The following is an 18334-nucleotide window of genomic DNA, read 5'->3' as shown; positions in this document are numbered from 1 at the left end:
CAGATCATAATTCATGTAATATACAGTGTCAACGTTTACAGTCACTATGTTTGATGTACAGTTACAAGATGACATGTCCCGAGTGGCGCATCGGTCTAAAGCACTGCATCTTAGTGCTAGAGACGTCACTACAGACCTGGTTCGAGTTCAAGCTGTATCTCAACTGGTTGTGATTGGGAGTCCCATAGTACGGCGCACAATTGGCCCAGTGTCGTCTGGGTTAGGGTTTGGCCGGGGTAGGCTGTCATTGTAAATAAGAATGTATTCTTAACTGACTTGCCTAGTTAAATAAATAAAATAAAAATATATAAAATACCTTGGGATGTTCTGAACAGAATGAGCCTGTTTGTTTATTGTGGAGAAAATTAGCCGCAGCACACACACCTGAATGCACTCATGACTCCTTTCTATGCGCACCTAATGTGTTTGTTACTTGAACTCTGTGAAGCATTTATTTGGGCTGCAATTTCTGAGGCTGGTAACTCTAATGAACTTATCCTCTGCAGCAGAGGAAACTCTGGGTCTTCCTTTCCTGTGGCGGTCCTCATGAGAACCAGTTTCATCATAGCTGCACTTGAAGAAACTTTCAAAGTTCTTGAAATGTTCCAGATTGACTGACCTTCACATCTTAAAGTAATGATAGACTGTCGTTTCTCTTTGCTTATTTGAGCTGTTGTTGGTCTTTTACCAAATGGGGCTATCTTCTGTTTACCACCTCTACCTTGTCACAACACAACTGATTGGCTGAAACGCATTAAGAAAGAAATTCTACAAATTAACCTTTAACAAGGCACACCTGTTAGTTTAAATGCATTCCAGGTGACTACCTCATGAAGCTGGTTGAGAGAATGCCACAAGTGTGCAAATCTGTCATCAAGGCAAAGGGTTGCTACTTTGAAAAATCTAAAATCTAATATCTATTTTGATTTGTTTAACACTTTTGTGGTTACTACATGATTCCATCTGTGTTATTTCATAGTTTTGATGTCTTCACTATTATTCTACATGTATAAAATTGTAAAAATGAAGAAAAAGCCTTGAATGAGTAGGTGTGTCCAAACTTTTGACTGGTACACAAGGCGCACGTTTCTCTTGTTTTGTCAGTCACTGACAGTGTCAGCTAAAACATGTACCGACCGGGCACTTGTCAAGGGGTCCTGACACTCCATTGATTTTGTTAGGCACTCTCACGCAGATATCATTAACATGGCATAAGTCATGGCAAAATGTGTAGAATTGCAGGAAATTAGCTTTAAACGTGCAAAAATGTCTCTCCACCCCATGACTTAAATCGGTAGAATTGCAGGAAATTAACTTTAAAATTAATACATTTTCTCTCCCTGCCCGATGGCTAAATTTGTAGAACGGCAGAAAACTTTAGTTAAAATTGCAAAAATAATTATCTAGCCCATGGCAAAATGAGTAGAATTGTATGAAATGTATTATGAAATTGCAAAATTCTCTCCGCCCCACGGCAAAATGTGTAAAACTGCAGAAAGCATGCTTAAAACGGCTCTATCTTCCCTAGTCCCAATGGTCAAATGTGTAGAATTGCAGTAAATTAACTTTAAAACATACATGTTCGCCTGCTTGGTGGGGAGGCTCCCCAAACAAATCTAGTTTAGGGCCCCCAAAAGCTAAATCCGGCCCTGCTGTAGCCTATAGGTTGTCAGCAGTTGTGTAGGCTACTTCTTGCACTTGGCCAGAGAATCTCATCTCGGGGACGCGCATTAGCTTTCCTAAATCCAATTACTGAACCTAGCTATCTACAAACGCTTGAAGAAATTATCACGTGGACTGTTTGACTACCGCCAGCGCCAGACAAACTATTGTTACATACCCTCGATTTGATAAGGGAATGTTGCCGCGCCCCATGCAAAGTTCGGGAACATGGTTTCAGCATCGTTCTATGCAAACAATTCCATTCAGGGCTGTTGGTTCTATTTGCCTACATGTAAAAAAAAAAAAAAAAAAAAGGCTATTCTCTTGTCAAATATTGAATAGTCAAGCAAGTAAGAACTGGTGCGTAGACTCGGAGCTCTTCACTCGTGCTTGTTCACGATCGATGACGTGAGCTAGCGCTGGACAAATGATATTTGTAGGCTACAATAAAGATGTAGCCGAGTAAAGAAAGGATAGTGGTTAGATGAGGCTAATGTAGGCATGTGTATCTGTGAACCTGCACATTGCTCATTGATCACTTGTTACCTGTCCTGCACCCTGGCTGAATTCGATTTTTTAAATAAATATTTTCATAAATGCATGAAGTTATATTTTACCTCACAAATGTGCTCATATGAGTTAATTGATAAAAAAAAAAAATAACCCAGAGAATGAAATGACATGTTGAATCTTTGGCATGTGACTAGTCCTGAGCGCTTTATTGGGAGATTACAATCTACTAATGAAATTACCAGTCAATGCTAGCCATTACAGACATACATTGGACTATAGTGACAATTATCATAGTTTATGTGTAATATAATAGAGATCAATCCTGCATCTGGAGAAATATCTTTAATTTAGTCATTTTAAATGAGTCATATAACATTATTTCATGGATTTGGTGTATTATGTAACCTTATTTTGGTCTCTTTTCAGTCAATATTGAAGGCCACCCAAAATACACCGCCCCTCTAAATAACTTTCATTGTGTCATCCTAAAGTATTCCTTGTTTTTCTCTCCACGAAGAAGGAAAACCTATTACTACAATGACTGTATGTTTGGACACAGCCTTCTTTTAGTGGACGTCAAAGCCCTGTGCGATCCTGAAATGAAGGCTAATGGAAGTTAAAGCTGTGCAGCCTCTGGGTATGACGTTCCCTGAGATGACTGAGAGGTTCCGTTGCTTGTCTGTCAGCCACTCTTCTAAAGCCAAGCTGCTCAATTGACCTGAACATAGACAGACGGACGGACGGACAGCGTCTGGCAACCCAACTCTTACTAAAATGTATTTATCTAGTTTCTATGGGCCCTTACATGTCAATAGTGTTATACAAGGGTATTGTAGTACTGCATATTTCAATTATTGTATGGTCTCTTCCTGTCTGACTGACTCTGGCTTTTCATGGCGATTGCCCATTACAAAGCTAGCCTGAACTTGTTTGAGAAGTGAAAAGAGGGCTTTGTGTGAAGGCACCTAGAAAGAGAGGAGATACAATGCTGGGTGCAGTAAAAGAGAGAAGGGGTGCATTGCCAAGGGTTACTTTAATCACATTTTAAAATGAAATCATTGTTTAATTTTCTTGGTCACCTTGTTATCAAAGTAGACATGTGTAGCTAGGTAGATATGTGTGGTTATGCTATTATTGCACTAGTAACAACAATGTAGTATTGTTATATTGTTACATACCATTTCAAAAATCCTGTTACAATGTTGTTACTGTATTTATTGCAGTATTACTAGTATAGTATGTGTTACCAAATACATGTTATCCAAGACATCGGCCAATAAATCGGGTCGACAACAGTATGTAAATACTAACTGGGCTACATTTCCAAATCAACAAGTTTGCTCAGTCTCAGGTACGCTCAAAAGTTCATTGACCAATACTGGACAATATTTTCCATGAAATTGAAGAACATTTCCGACCTATCAACTGCATCAAGAGAGGTTGTTTGCTGTATGACTGCTGATGTACGTGCATCAATATGCTTTTACTAGACAGTATCGTCTTGTTTATTTTTTATTTAAAGGTAGATCCAACTGCTCAGGGAGAATCGGAGAAAGAGGCGGTCTATGTGGAGTGACGTCAGTGGGTGGAATTGCAACATGGAGCCAAGGGCAGGACTGTGGGAGAAGAGTTCTCAATGGAAAGAAAGCCAATGAATACTTTCAGAGAGAGACGTGGACGCTCCAATTGAAAGTCAAGCACAGCAATTCTGGATATTTACTCAAACTTGGAAGGGACCCACTTTAACTCATATTTAAACACAAGATTACTGACTAACTCGGAGTGGGATTATGTTTCTTGCTTTCGTTTTTTTAGGAGATGTCCCATGATTTCATTTTGCACCAACAACTGGAGTCGATGGGCGCCACTAAAGTGAAAAGTTGCTTACAGCTGTTTTACTTAGTTGTAATGCTATTTAAGTGTTCCAGTCTACGGTTCTCGGGATGAGTTCTCTTAAGGAGAAAGTTTTTAAAGCTAAGGCGTGATCAAATTTCCTGAAATTAGAGTGTGTTATCTTGGGATGACTGCAGCTGTCTCTTGGTGGAGTAGGCAAATTCTCAATTAGATCCGCGCTATTGGCAACAAAAACATATTTTCTCTATCGCGGAAGTTTCGTTGTGTAACCCTGAAAAATCGTTACAATTACAAGTGAACAGTTGTTTTTTTGTGTTTTTTTCGGGAAGGCTGCAAAGACCTTATGACGAAATGGAATTGTGAATCGTGTCGTTTGGCAAACAAAGGATGTACAGACCCTCTCTCGGATTGATTGACGCTGAACACATACATCGAAACCTTTGCAAGAAATGGAGGAGGGAATCCAAATCCACATTATAGTGGACAAGATGTTTGCAACATGACTAAAACTGTCCGGGTATTCTGAGGGACGTTTTGGCTCACCCTTATTTCCAGAAAGAACCAGGCCATTTTATACTACACACAATTCCCAGCCTCTTGCGCTATTTTATATTAATATATTATTTTATTTGCCAATGCTACAGTAGCCTAATTATCTTGGAATATATTTTGAAAATGAGGGTATATGTGGTTGCTTTGTTGCAATTGTTATTTGTTTTGCTACTCGGAGGCGATGGCTCTGCGGTATCATCTGACTGTAAATCATATGATGAACGTTCAAAGAGCGCAGGGAAAAGCACACCGTCAGTGGCCACGGCGGATAGGAAAGTGGTCTGCAGCAATATGGAACTCCATCAGGTGTTACCCCCGGACTCCTTCCCCAACAGAACATTCACGTTGTAAGTATAGATCAATAGGCCTGTCTGGCATCAACCAAATAATGACGATGCTGTCCCCTTGTTTGGAACAGCTTGGGGATACAGAAAGAACCATGCGGCCAAATATTTGCCTTGTTTATTACCTGCAATTTATCCTGTCTGTCGGCCTGTGGTTTGAGAAACTTATTCAACTTTCAGCCTAACACGATATGTATTTTTTATTTTGACATGACTATTGATAAGTGATGGTCTGACTGAGGTCATGCATAATTCTTCCAATAGGCTATAGCCAACTATATATGTTTTTGGTTCTAGTCTGATCTTGTTGGGGTTAATCACTCAAATCGGCTGATGATTTCAACTGCTGACATACAAATACATTTACATTACATTTAAGTCATTTAGCAGACGCTCTTATCCAGAGCGACTTACAAATTGGTGCGTTCACCTTATGACATCCAGTGGAACAGCCACTTTACAATAGTGCATCTAAATCTTTTACTGTCCATTACAGCTCAAATATAGTTACCATGTCCATAACAAAGGACTTGTGTCAAAGATGCTGAGGTCACTATTTGTAGCTGTATTGCCTCTTCCACATCCGTCCCTTGTCAGCTGCATACAATAATATTATCCTTTACTTATAAATCGTATCTAACATGTCATTGGCATGTCACACTATAATCTAGTCCCGTATGATGGAAATGTCTTAGACCAAAATACCTTTTCATAATTGTAAATTCTTGCAGTATATAATTGTACGGCATCCAAAGGGTATTTATGTAGTCTTAAGTCGTCTGCATGCTTCCCAGCCGAAAGAGTTCGGAACAGTTCCTGCATGTATTATGATGCCATTTTTGATGTTTTTTTTTCCTTTTTGGATGAAGGCACAGTTTTTTTTTTTGCCAATGTCGGCAGCCAGAGTCTACGCCCTCTTATTGGCGATTGGTCAACAGTAGGTCTTCTTCAATGAAGTGCCTGTGGTCATTCATTGAGAGACAACGGCGTCCTCATGCAAATACTTTCACTTGAGAAACACCACCAAACATCACTGTCAGATGCAAAATTGCGCAACTAATATCTCCTCTGCAAAAGCGTCAACATTAATGACAGATTTCTTAAGTTATCTTAGAGTAATTCTGACTATTTTGAGGAAATGAAAAAAATGGCTATGCTGTCTTAAAATGGACAAACGGCACCATTGACGCTTTCAAGCGAAGGTCATTTACGGAAGTATGCTAGCACTTCAGCCAAACTTTATCATGCTGACACCTTAAGCCAGGGGCATACTGGGTCAATTTCTTTTCCTTGAGGCCCCATTAGCTAGATAATAATAATTGTGTGTCCCCCCCCAAAAAAGTGTTAGACAGACCCACTAGGATGAAATTGGACCAGGTCATCTGGCATTTGCCCGTAATGCCAGATGGCCAGTTCGCCCCTGGACCAAGCAAAAACATGCAGTGAGAGTTATTGGTGAACACATCTAGTGTGTGGTTGGCAACAGTTTTGTATCTCATTTCATTGCCACAACATATGTGATGTGATACATGCAGTTGTTTGTGCAATGCAACCACACTGTGCATACCATTAAACCACCGCAACCTATTTCACATGTTGTCGCCCAGATGGAGACAAGACTGAAGCAGTGTTTTTGAGTGTACACAAGCCAAGAACATCAGTTCCTTATACCAGTACTCTACCATTGCCTTGGACTGGCCTATAAGATGGAAACAGCACAAACTTAGCATCTGCACCGTTCTTCATTCTTCAAGTGAATGTGTTTTTGTTACATTTTTGAGATTGAGATATTATTACCTCCGTCATGGTATGTGACGTCATGGTATGTGATATTTCTGTATGCGTTAAAAGTAGGCTGAACTGCTTGGAGGGCCATCATTTTGTTCGGCCCGACAGTGATTGATTGGGAAGGGAAACATATTGCTCATGTCTTGAGCGTTGAACCAAGCTCCATGATTCAAGGTATGAAAGATGGCCACCACAGAACAAGAGAGATAATGAAGTTCTCAGGCATTCCTATGGGTTTCCCACTAAACTTCCCATGGGTCTCTCAATGTTTTTGTCAACAGATTTCAGGAATAATGATGGGTAGGTCTTCAGGGTGTCAAGATCTCTGTCAAATAGACTCGCTGCAACTCTGTCCAAATTAGTGACCATGAAACTGTGCTCTTCTTTTAACCGCTACATTTGGGGGGTGTTTATTTACGGCCTGTAAAATGGCCAGGCCTCTCCCGAAGATGTGGTGGTCTATGGGCTGGTTTACAACCTCAGTGTCCTGCCGATGGGTTGACAGTGGTCTGGACTAGTGAAATTGTTATATATCAGGATTAGAGGTCGATTGATGGCCGATTAATTAGGGACAATTTCAAGTTTTCATAACAATCGGTAATCAGCCTTTTTGGATGCTGATTATGGCCGATAACATTGCAATCCATGAGGAGGCTGCGTGGCAGGCTGACCACCTGTTGCGCGAGTGCCGCGTCAAAAGGACCTTGTGGTTGCAATGAGCCAAGGTATGTTGCTCGATAGCATTAAACCTATTTTATAAAAGACAATCAATCTTCACATAATCACTAGTTAACTACACATGGTTGATGATATTACTAGGTTAACTAGCTTGTCCTGCAATCAATGCGGTGCCTGTTAATTTATCATCGAATCACAGCCTACTTCAACTTTGCCAAACGGGTGACGATTTAACACAATCGCATTCGTGAAAAAAGCACATTTGTTGCACAAATGTACCTAACCATAAACATCAATGCCTTTCTTAAAATCAATAGACAGAAGTATATTTTTTTACACCTGCATATTTAGTTAAAATAAATGCATGTTAGCAGGCAATATTAACTAGGGAAATTGTCACTTCTCTTGCGTTCAGTGCAAGCAGAGTCAGGATATATGCAACAGTTTGGGTCGCTTGGCTTGTTGCGAACTGTGTTTCTTCCTAACAAAGACCATCATTAATTTGCCAGAATTTTACATAATTATGACATAACATTGAAGGTTGCGCACTGTAACAGCAATATTTAGACTTAGGGTTGCCACCCGTTCGACTAAATATGGAATGGTTCCGTATTCCACTGAAAGAATAAACGTTTTGTTTTCGAAATGATAGTTTCCGTATTTTACCATACTAATGACCTAAGGCTTGTATTTCTGTGTGTTTATTATAATTAAGTCTGTGATTTGATATTTGATAGCACAGTCAGACTGAGCGGTGGTAGGCAGCAGCAGGCATGAAAGCATTCATTCAGACAGCACTTTACTGCGTTTGCGAGCAGTTCTTAGCATTGCTTGAAGCACAGCTCTGTTTATGACTTCAAGCCTATCAACTCCCGAGATTAGGCTGGCAATACTAAAGTGCCTATAAGAACATCAAACAGTCAAAGGTCTATGAAATACAAATGGTTTTGAGAGTAATAGTTGACATGTCATAATTCCTAAAATAATGACAGCCTTAAACTTCTTAAATGGGAATATTGAGGAACTGCAAATATTGAACCACCAGCTTTCATATGTTCTGAGCAAGGAACTTAAACATGAGCTTTTTTACATGGCACATATTGCACTTTTACTTTCTTCTGCAACACTATTTTTGCATTATTTAAACCAAATTTAACATGTTTCATTATTTATTTGAGACTAAATAGATTTTATTTATGTATTATAATAAGTTAAAATAATAGGGTTCATTGTTCATTCATGATTGTTGTAATTGACATTATTACAAATATATATAAAAATCCTCAGCAATCTACACACAATACCCCATAAGGACAAAGCAAAAACAGGTTTATTGAAATGTTTGCAAAATAATTCAAATTTAAAACAGATACCTTATCTACATAAGTATTCAGACCCTTTGCTATGAGACCTGAAATTAATCTCAGGTGAATCCTGTTTCTATGGATCATCCTTGATATGTTTCTACAACTTGATTGGAGTCCACCTGTGGTAAATTCAATTGATTAGACATGATTGGAAAGGCACACACCTGTCTCTATAAGGTCCCACAGATGACAGAGGAATTATCTGTAGAGCTCCAAAACAGGATTGTGTCGAGGCACAGAATTTTTTTTGCAGCATTGAAGGTCCCCAAGAACACCATGGCCTCCATCATTCTTAAATGGAAGAAGTTTGGAACCAGCAAGACTCTTCCTAGAGCTGGCCACGCGGCAAAACTGAGCAATCTGGGAAGAAGGGCCTTGGTCAGGGAGGTGACCAAGAATCCAGTGGTCACTCTGGCAGAGCTCTAGAATTCCTTTTGTGGAGATGGGAGAATCTTCCAGAAGGACAACCATCTCTGCAGCACTCCCATCAATCAGGCCTTTATGGTAGAGTGGCCAGACGGCAGCCACTCCTCAGTAAAAGGCACATGACAGTCCGCTTTGAGTTTGCCAAAAGGCACCTAAAGACTCTCAGACCATGAGAAACATGATTCTCTGGTCTCTGGTCTGGTGAAACCAAGCTGTGCAGCAACGCTCCTCATCCAACCTGACAGAGCTTGAGAGGATCTGCAGAGAAGGATGGGAGAAACTACCCAAATACAGGTGTGCCAAACTTTTAGCATCATACCGAAGAAGACTTGAGGTTGTGATCACTGCCAAAGGTGCTGAGTAAAGGGTCTGAATAATTATGTAAATGTGATATTTTCATTTCTATTTTTAATACATTTGCAAAAAATGTCTAAACTGTTTTTTCTTTGTCATTATGGGGTATTGTGTGTAGATTGAGTAAAGAAAACAATTGAATCAATTTTAGAATAAGGCTGTAACATAACAAAATGTGTAAAAAGTCAAGGGGTCTGAATACTTTCTGAATGCACTGTAGAATCGTGAGAATCACAATATATATTGTATCAGCACTTGAGTGTTTTGATAATATTGTATCATGAGGTTCCTGGCAATTCCTAGCCCTAGTCTGGACACAGTGGGACTGGACTGGCCCGATCACAGTCAGGGTCCCTGCTGCTCTGCCCGACCTTCCCTGACCCTGAAAATCAATCACTTCCCCCTACCTGGACACTGTCGGTCCCAGACCTTTTTGCTCTGTGAGAGCAACAAATTCATTCTTCCCTCCTGGCCCTAAAAGCTAAAGTTGGGAGTAGAGAAAGTGCCACAAGCAAAGTTGATATTGTAGGGAATCCAACCTCAATCTAAAACATTTGGATAGTATTCTGTTTATTGATCAATTGACTGCCAATAAGAGAGTTCTTTAACTTCTCGTTGAGCACACCCCAGAAAATGATTGTTTTTTTGTGGCCTTTTCAACTTTTCCCCAGTGAATTTACTATGTCAAGATGTCCTATGACAGACAAACCTTTGTGGGTAAGTACATTTTTTTCTGTCAGTTTTAGTGTTAGATCACCACCATTATCTCGTGGCAATCTTTTTTTTTTTAAATCTAGAGTTACCTCTGACTTGTGAAGATAATGGATGTTTCTGGACAGAGTTCACACAATCTTATCTAGCCTTAACTCCTAAACCACAGGTCTGGGGTCTGACAAACCAGGATAGCATGTTCTAAATGGGTTCAGTTGGGGCATCGTTTCCATGGGGTCCCTTTCCAGACTTGTTATTTGGGACATTTTAAATAGTCTATTGACACGCCTGCTTCTCTGCAAATTAAAGACCTGGTCCGATGCAGTAATTCAACTTGTGTAATTAGAGCCCATTAAATCATAATCAACCTTCCCTCTCTTTGACCCACACACTTCCCTTTTCCTGTCTGGAGTGAAACTGAGCACTTCTCTGAATGAAACAAAGTAACAAGTTGGCCATTTTTCTTGAATCATCAACAAAAATCTTCCAGACATTTTGGTCGGTGTAACTAATCCCTCCAGTTTTGGAACAATGTTAGTTGGCCATCGTTTGAAATTCAAATCGTTGGAAGACTTTGATTGGCTTAAGTCAAGCTCCTTTGTGCTTCTAGGGGAAGTATTTGGCGACCCTGTTGTGGAATGCATCCAGTTCTCCAGCGTGGTTCTCTCCGGGTTCAGGCTGCTGAATGCATGTCTGTGAAGAAGGGATGAGTGCAGCATTCCCAGCATTTGCACTCTCAACTGATACTGCATGCCAAAGTAATCCAAGAGGAAATGACAAACGCGTTGACACAACCAGCTCTTGTCAGAAAAGACTTGTGCAACATCAACCCTGGTGCGTTGATAACCTTTGCACCCTTTCATCCGCATAGTGGGCTAATTTCAGGTGTGTCGTGTGAAGAAGTATATATGCGCAACTGCGTGTGTGTGAGGCTCAACCTGTTCATGTTTCACCCTATATTAGCACGGCCTCTGTTGAACCATATTCTTGTTGTACAGCAACAGTAGAGCTCATATTTCTTCGAGAGACTTGTTGAGTGTCATTTGGATCCTTCCCAGCAGGCACCTGGGCTTGACTATGTGGCCCAGCACACACCCTAGAGTCCACCTCCACCAAGGAGTGTGGGATTGATGTCAGGAAGAGACAGGGATTTCCTCGTACTGCATGTAAGGCAGTGTAATTTGACGACACAGTCAAGAGCACTAATTGCACGGTTCGTGGCAGGGAAACATGGGGGACGGCCCGGTATGCATCCGGTTTCCTGAAGACTTAACCCGCAGTGATGCCATTGGACCATGTTTTTAGAACGGAGTAGCTTACTCAGAATAGTTAGACTTGATGTAAAATACATTTATATTAGAATGTAAAACATATGACAAAGACAAGTGTTGTGACAATACCAGTATCGCAAAATTTTTTTTTCATGTCAAAAATGAAAACATGAACGAGACCCAACACTTTGGTCCTTTAAATACCTGCCGTATGTAAATATTGTATCATGGGAAATAAATAAATGTGACTCTGGATGACAACATGTTTGTTTCCCACATTAGGGCTGTTTTCCTAAAGAAGTTAAATCCACTTTATTTTCCTTGTCACAATACCAATGAGTATCACGATACTGGTATCGACCCAGCCCTAGCAAAGACAAGTACTTTATAGGCCTACAGATGCACACAACGCATTCTCTTACCTCCTATATTTGATATTGTCTTTTCAATTTGAGTGAGCTGAATTTAAAATTGCTGTGGAATCTGAAGGTAGAATCCTTTCTGTTGTTCGTTTGATTTGTTTAGCTGCTCCTACATGAAAAGGGGAAGTTGGCAGGCCGGCGGCCTTTTGAAGTGCTCGTGGAACTAGTACCCGGGAGTACACTGTCATGCATGTCCGGTGGCTAGAATGCTTTGTTTTGCTTTTCAGGCAAGCATTTGGGTTAAAGCAACGCTCCCCGTGTTTTTCTTTGCTGTCGTGTGATGTTTGGAGAAGATAACGAAATCCCAAAGGCCATTCACTGACTGGAGATTGAGTGTTCACAGCCAGGCAGCTCACGGTCTCTCATTACGCACTCAGACCTGTTGAGCATTTGGTTTGCCAGACCATACTTGGGTCTCAAGTTGATTTTCAAGGCTATGCTATACATTCTGTCTTATGTACGTGCATCTGACTTTCCGTATAAGGACATGGGCCTTCCTGTTTGTCTATCTGGAAGGCCCCAGTTCTTAATTTCTATTCATTTGGCTGTCAGCCCAGTATTTGGATGTTGGCACCGTGTATACCATGCACCTGAAGGAGTTGTAAGATGACCGTTTTCTATACGTTCTTATACCGTGGCTTACTGGAATTGAAAGGGGATATTTTCAGGCTTATAACTATGGGAGAGTGACACAGCATAGTCGGTGCTTGAATGACAAGTGTCCTTTTCAGCTCTGCCCTAACAAAAGTTCATTCTTTCAAAGACGAGGCCTTTGTCTTCCAAATGGGAGACAGTATTCAGGCCATCATTTTGCTGAAGACGCTTCCAGGTCATAACTTAATTGAGCAATAATCAGTCGCAAATTTCAAATAGTATCCTTATGGTCTCCAACGCTACATTTGACCCTTATGTCTGTATCAGTTACTTTTGATGAATGTTCATAAGTTTTCCCGTTCACTAAGCTCACATTGATATGCCTTTCAGAAAGACGTTTTTTCCTCCGACTTTACCATACCGCCAACTTTTTTTTCAGCTTTTTCCTTATATCTGAAACGTATTGCCAGTATCAAAGCCAAAAACGATAATTGGGTAAACTTCTGCTTACGGCTTAGTATGATACGTAGCCGTAATGCTGAGGCGGCAGTGGCACGCTCTACTCTCTTAAACTCTTTAACGGTTGCTAAGCAGCTCCAGTTAACCATCCTCCTGCCATTTTCTAAACTTTGCAAGGCATGTTGTTTCCTTAACCACAACTGGTTGGATCCATATCACTGAATGATGGAAATATTGGAATAAAGTAGACTAATGCAATTGAAGGCATGCATCAAATGGTTGCTTACTGAAACTCCCAGAGTCATCCAATCATTGTCATTAATTCTAAGCAATAGCCTACCCGTGTGTGGCCAATGCCACCGCGCTATGTTGAGACAAGCGGGTACATGTCTTGATAAATAAATCAATGTCAGCTTTTTGTTTTCACTGAATGTTAGCTTAGTTGAGGCGAGTGCTACTCATGATCACCTTGTCTAGTTGACTCATTTATTAGAACCTTTTGCCAGCATGTTATGTAGTTTAACAAGTAGATTATTATTTAAACATGTTCTGCTCTTCACTCGCAGTGGCTTAGTAGCGTAGGCCTACTGTCCTACAGTGGCTTAGTAGCGTAGGCCTACTGTCCTACAGTGGCTTAGTAGCGTAGGCCTACTGTCCTAGTGGCTTAGTAGCCTACTGTCCTACAGTGGCTTAGTAGCGTAGGCCTACTGTCCTACAGTGGCTTGTCCTAGTGGCGTAGCGTAGGCCTACTGTCCTACAGTGGCTTAGTCGTAGGCCTACTGTCCTACAGTGGCTTAGTAGCGTAGGCCTACTGTCCTACAGTGGCCTACTGTCTGTCTACAGTGGCTTAGTGGCCTACTGTCCTACAGTGGCTTAGTAGCGGGCCTACTGTCCTACAGTGGCTTAGGCTTAGTGGCTTAGTAGCGTGGCCTACTGTCCTACAGTGGCTTAGTAGCGTAGGCCTACTGTCCTACAGTGGCTTAGTAGCGTAGGCCTACTGTCCTACAGTGGCTTAGTAGCGTAGGCCTACTGTCCTAGTGGCTTAGTAGCGTAGGCCTACTGTCCTACAGTGGCTTAGTAGCGTAGGCCTACTGTCCTACAGTGGCTTAGTAGCGTAGGCCTACTGTCCCTACAGTGGCTTAGTAGCGTGGCCTACTGTCCTACAGTGGCCTACTGTCCTACAGTGGCTTAGTAGCGTAGGCCTACTGTCCTACAGTGGCTTAGTAGCGTAGGCCTACTGTCCTACAGTGGCTTAGTAGCGTAGGCCTACTGTCCTAGTGGCTTAGTAGCGTAGGCCTACTGTCCTAGTGGCTTAGTAGCGTAGGCCTACTGTCCTACAGTGGCTTAGTAGCGTAGGCCTACTGTCCTACAGTGGCTTAGTAGCGTAGGCCTACTGTCCTACAGTGGCTTAGTAGCGTAGGCCTACTGTCCTACAGTGGCTTAGTAGCGTAGGCCTACTGTCCTACAGTGGCTTAGTAGCGTAGGCCTACTGTCCTACAGTGGCTTAGTAGCGTAGGCCTACTGTCCTACAGTGGCTTAGTAGCGTAGGCCTACTGTCCTACAGTGGCTTAGTAGCGTAGGCCTACTGTCCTACAGTGGCTTAGTAGCGTGGGCCTGGTCCTACAGTCCTACTGTCCTTAGTGGCTTAGTAGCGTAGGCCTACTGTCCTACAGTGGCTTAGTAGCGTAGGCCTAGTCCTACAGTGGCTTAGTAGGGCCTACTGTCCTACAGTGGCTTAGTAGCGTAGGCCTACTGTCCTACAGTGGCTTAGTAGCCTGCTGTCCTAGTGGCTTAGTAGCGTAGGCCTACTGTCCTACAGTGGCTTAGTAGCGTGGGCCTACTGTCCTACAGTGTGCTTAGTAGCGTCCTAGTGGCTTAGTAGCTGTCCTAGTGGCTTAGTAGCGTAGGCCTACTGTCCTACAGTGGCTTAGTAGCGTAGGCCTACTGTCCTACAGTGGCTTAGTGGCTTAGTGGCTTAGTAGGCCTACTGTCCTACAGTGGCTTAGTAGCGTAGGCCTACTGTCCTACAGTGGCTTAGTAGTAGGCCTACTGTCCTACAGTGGCAGTGGCCTTGTCCTACAGCGTAGGCCTACTGTCCTACAGTGGCAGTCCTACAGTGGCTTAGTAGCGTAGGGCTAGTAGCGTAGCGCCTACTGTCCTACAGTGGCTTAGTAGCGTAGGCCTACTGTCCTAGTGGCTCCTAGCAGTCCTAGTGGCTTAGTAGCGTAGGCCTACTGTCCTACAGTGGCTTAGTAGCGTAGGCCTACTGTCCTACAGTGGCTTAGTAGCGTAGGCCTACTGTCCTACAGTGGCTTAGTAGCGTAGGTGTGTGTTGGCTGTGTTCAGGGAAGGTGTGTCTTGTCTGTTTTAATGAACTATTGATTTCATTCAGTTGGACGTAACAAACTCAATATGCCATTCTATTGTTTTGTAAATACATTTTTATTAGTCTTATGTTTCTTAGGCCCTGCCTAGACGAAGTAATAATGGATTTGTTTTTGACAGTGTATATTCAATGGATTTATTAAAATGGACGCCCACCCACATCTGCTCACTACTACTACCACTCAATGCCGGCATGTACACTGGAGGTGTAACAAGGCATATGCAGGTAAGAATGTGGTAAAAACATGCCTGTTTGTAAGGGGGTCATTGCCTGAAAATATATCTATCTATTTTTTATGCAGTCAAACTTCTTACCCCTGTGTTTCTAAAGGGTTAATGTCTCAAGTGTTGAGAGAGCACCAGTCGACTTTGATTGCCTACTGCCTTTGAGGGGGTCGTATAGTGGTTGGCTTTTTTTCCTCAATCCCTGGTTAACTTTGTGCTAATAACCTGAGGCTGGTGCAATTCAAAGGCTGGATTTTATCATGCAAAATGAGTGCAAACTTAGCCTCAAGACTGTGAGGCTCCTTCTGGGAAAGAATAACTGTAATATAGATTGTGTTTTTGTCTTTGAATTATTTGCTTCACTCCAAGAGCGTGCAAAGAACAGAATTATCACAATGGATTTGGTGAAATGTTAGTTAACAATGGAGATGGTTGGGTTTGACGGCAAAGTTTGTGTGATTATAGGCTACAATTCATGTGATTTTTCAGTCCCTAGTACATTAGTGCATATTACATGAGATTTGTCTGGATCCCACTGCTCTTTTGTTCCTGGCTCATGCTCAAGGCGGTTTTAACTTTGCGTCAAGATAAGGGTGGTTCCCCTCGTCTGCCCCTGAGCCCTGAGGAATTTACCAGTGCAGACGCTCAGGAAGCTAGTAGTCAAATGTGAGATGGAGACAACCTAAAGGTGGTGCTGATTTCAGATGCTAAGTACGCTTCTAGTGTGACGCTCCGAATGCAGACGTGTAGACGCTCCGAATGCAGACGTGTAGACGCTCCGAATGCAGACGTGCAGACGCTCCGAATGCAGACGTGCAGACGCTCCGAATGCAGACGTGCAGACGCTCCGCAGACGCAGACGTGCAGGCGCTCCGAATGCAGACGTGCAGACGCGTGCAGACGCTCCGAATGCAGACGTGCAGACGCTCCGAATGCAGACGTGCAGACGCTCCGAATGCAGACGTGCAGACGCTCCGAATGCAGACGTGCAGACGCTCCGAATGCAGACGTGCAGACGCTCCGAATGCAGACGTGCAGACGCTCCGAATGCAGACGTGCAGACGTGCAGACGCTCCGAATGCAGCGTGCAGACGCTCCGGTGCAGACGTGCAGACGCAGAATGCAGCGTGCAGACGCTCCGGTGCAGACGCAGACGCTCGAATGCAGAGCAGACGCTCCGACGCAGGCGTGACGCAGACGCTCGTGCAGACGTGCAGACGCTCCGAATGCAGACGCGTGACAGGCGCTCGAATGCAGACGTGCAGGCGCTCGAATGCAGACGTGCAGGCGCTCGAATGCAGACGTGCAGACGCGCTCGCAGATGCAGGCGTGCAGACGCAGACGCTCGCAGATGCAGACGCGTGCAGACGCTCGACGCTCGGAATGCAGACGCGTGCAGACGCTCCGAATGCAGACGCGTGCAGACGCAGACGCTCCGAATGCAGACGTGCAGACGCTCCGAATGCAGACGTGCAGACGCTCCGAATGCAGACGTGCAGACGCTCCGAATGCAGACCTGTAGACGCTCCCAGATGTGCAGACGCTCCCAGATGTGTAGAAGCTCCCAGAGACAAACGTAAACTGAGAAGCAGACACTTGCCTCTAGGCACTTGCCTAGATCGAACACATTGAATTGGTCAAAGGTGTCTAGACTGCCAAAAGATTGTCCACCTTTTCTGGATATGGTTCTTCAGTGCTTGATTTATCTACCTATTGAGAATCAATACATGGTGTTGTAGCTGGCTACATTCACTTTTGAAATGTGTATTTTTATTTATTTATTTAACCTCTATTTAACTAGGCATGTCCGGCTCAGTCAGGCTGAAGTGGCTCAGTCTATAGGCCTACTTCTTTGCCGTGCTTCACATCTATTCTACTGCTTTACATCTATTCTTTACAACATATATTCTACAGCTTTTACAACATCTATTCTTTACAACATATATTCTACAGCTTTTACAACATCTATTCTTTACAACATATATTCTACAGTTTTTACAACATCTATTCTTTACAACATATATTCTACAGCTTTTACAACATCTATTCTTTACAAAATATATTATACAGCTTTTACAACATCTATTCTTTACAACATATATTCTACTGCTTTACATCTATTCTTTACAACATATATTATACAGCTTTTACAACATCTGTTCTTTACAACATATATTATACAGCTTTTACAACATCTATTCTTTACAACATCTATTCTACTGCTTTACATCTATTCTTTACAACATATATCATACAGCTTTTACAACATCTATTCTTTACAACAACAATTCTTTGTTGTAGGCTCCTAATATCTATCTACAATGCAGAACCCTTATCCCAATGAATATGTGAATGGTATGAGTGCTCAGACGGCAGAACTATAAACACGCATTGTTCAGAGGTCGTAGTTTATGGTAAACTATATATACAGGTTTCTTTTGCAGTCGTGCAAGCTAAGCAGTTCCCCTCGCACTGAGGTCACACACCAGTCAGGATGAGGAGGGAGGGAGGGTGGAATGGAGGAAGGAGGGACACAAGGAGGGAGAGAGGGAGGGAGGAAGAGAGAGGGGGAAGGGAGAACAGAGCTCATGACTCTCAGGAGAAGCCTCTTACACAGATTTATTTTGACAGTTGGCGAGTCACAAGGTTGGAAGTGCATATTTATCCAGCCGGACTTAAATAATTCCTAAGAGTGTGTGTGTTTTGTAATATAGCTGTTATGTCTTTTA

The 18334-nt window shown here is 42.5% G+C and overlaps 1 protein-coding gene across 1 annotated transcript in view; it reads left to right on the top strand.

Moving 5' to 3' along the window:
* The first annotated feature begins 3750 nt into the window (after positions 1-3750).
* Positions 3751-18334, top strand: part of LOC115133556 (adhesion G protein-coupled receptor A3-like) — a 68349-nt gene continuing 53765 nt past the window's right edge. Inside the window, exon 1 of the mRNA XM_029666922.2 lies at positions 3751-4928. Coding sequence (XP_029522782.2) covers positions 4705-4928 — 224 coding nt within the window. The 5' untranslated portion in view covers positions 3751-4704. The remainder of the gene's footprint in view (positions 4929-18334) is intronic.

The sequence above is a fragment of the Oncorhynchus nerka genome, linkage group LG8, assembly GCF_034236695.1.
Source record: "Oncorhynchus nerka isolate Pitt River linkage group LG8, Oner_Uvic_2.0, whole genome shotgun sequence".
Classification (NCBI taxonomy): domain Eukaryota; kingdom Metazoa; phylum Chordata; class Actinopteri; order Salmoniformes; family Salmonidae; genus Oncorhynchus; species Oncorhynchus nerka.
This window is presented reverse-complemented; position numbering and strand designations above follow the sequence as displayed.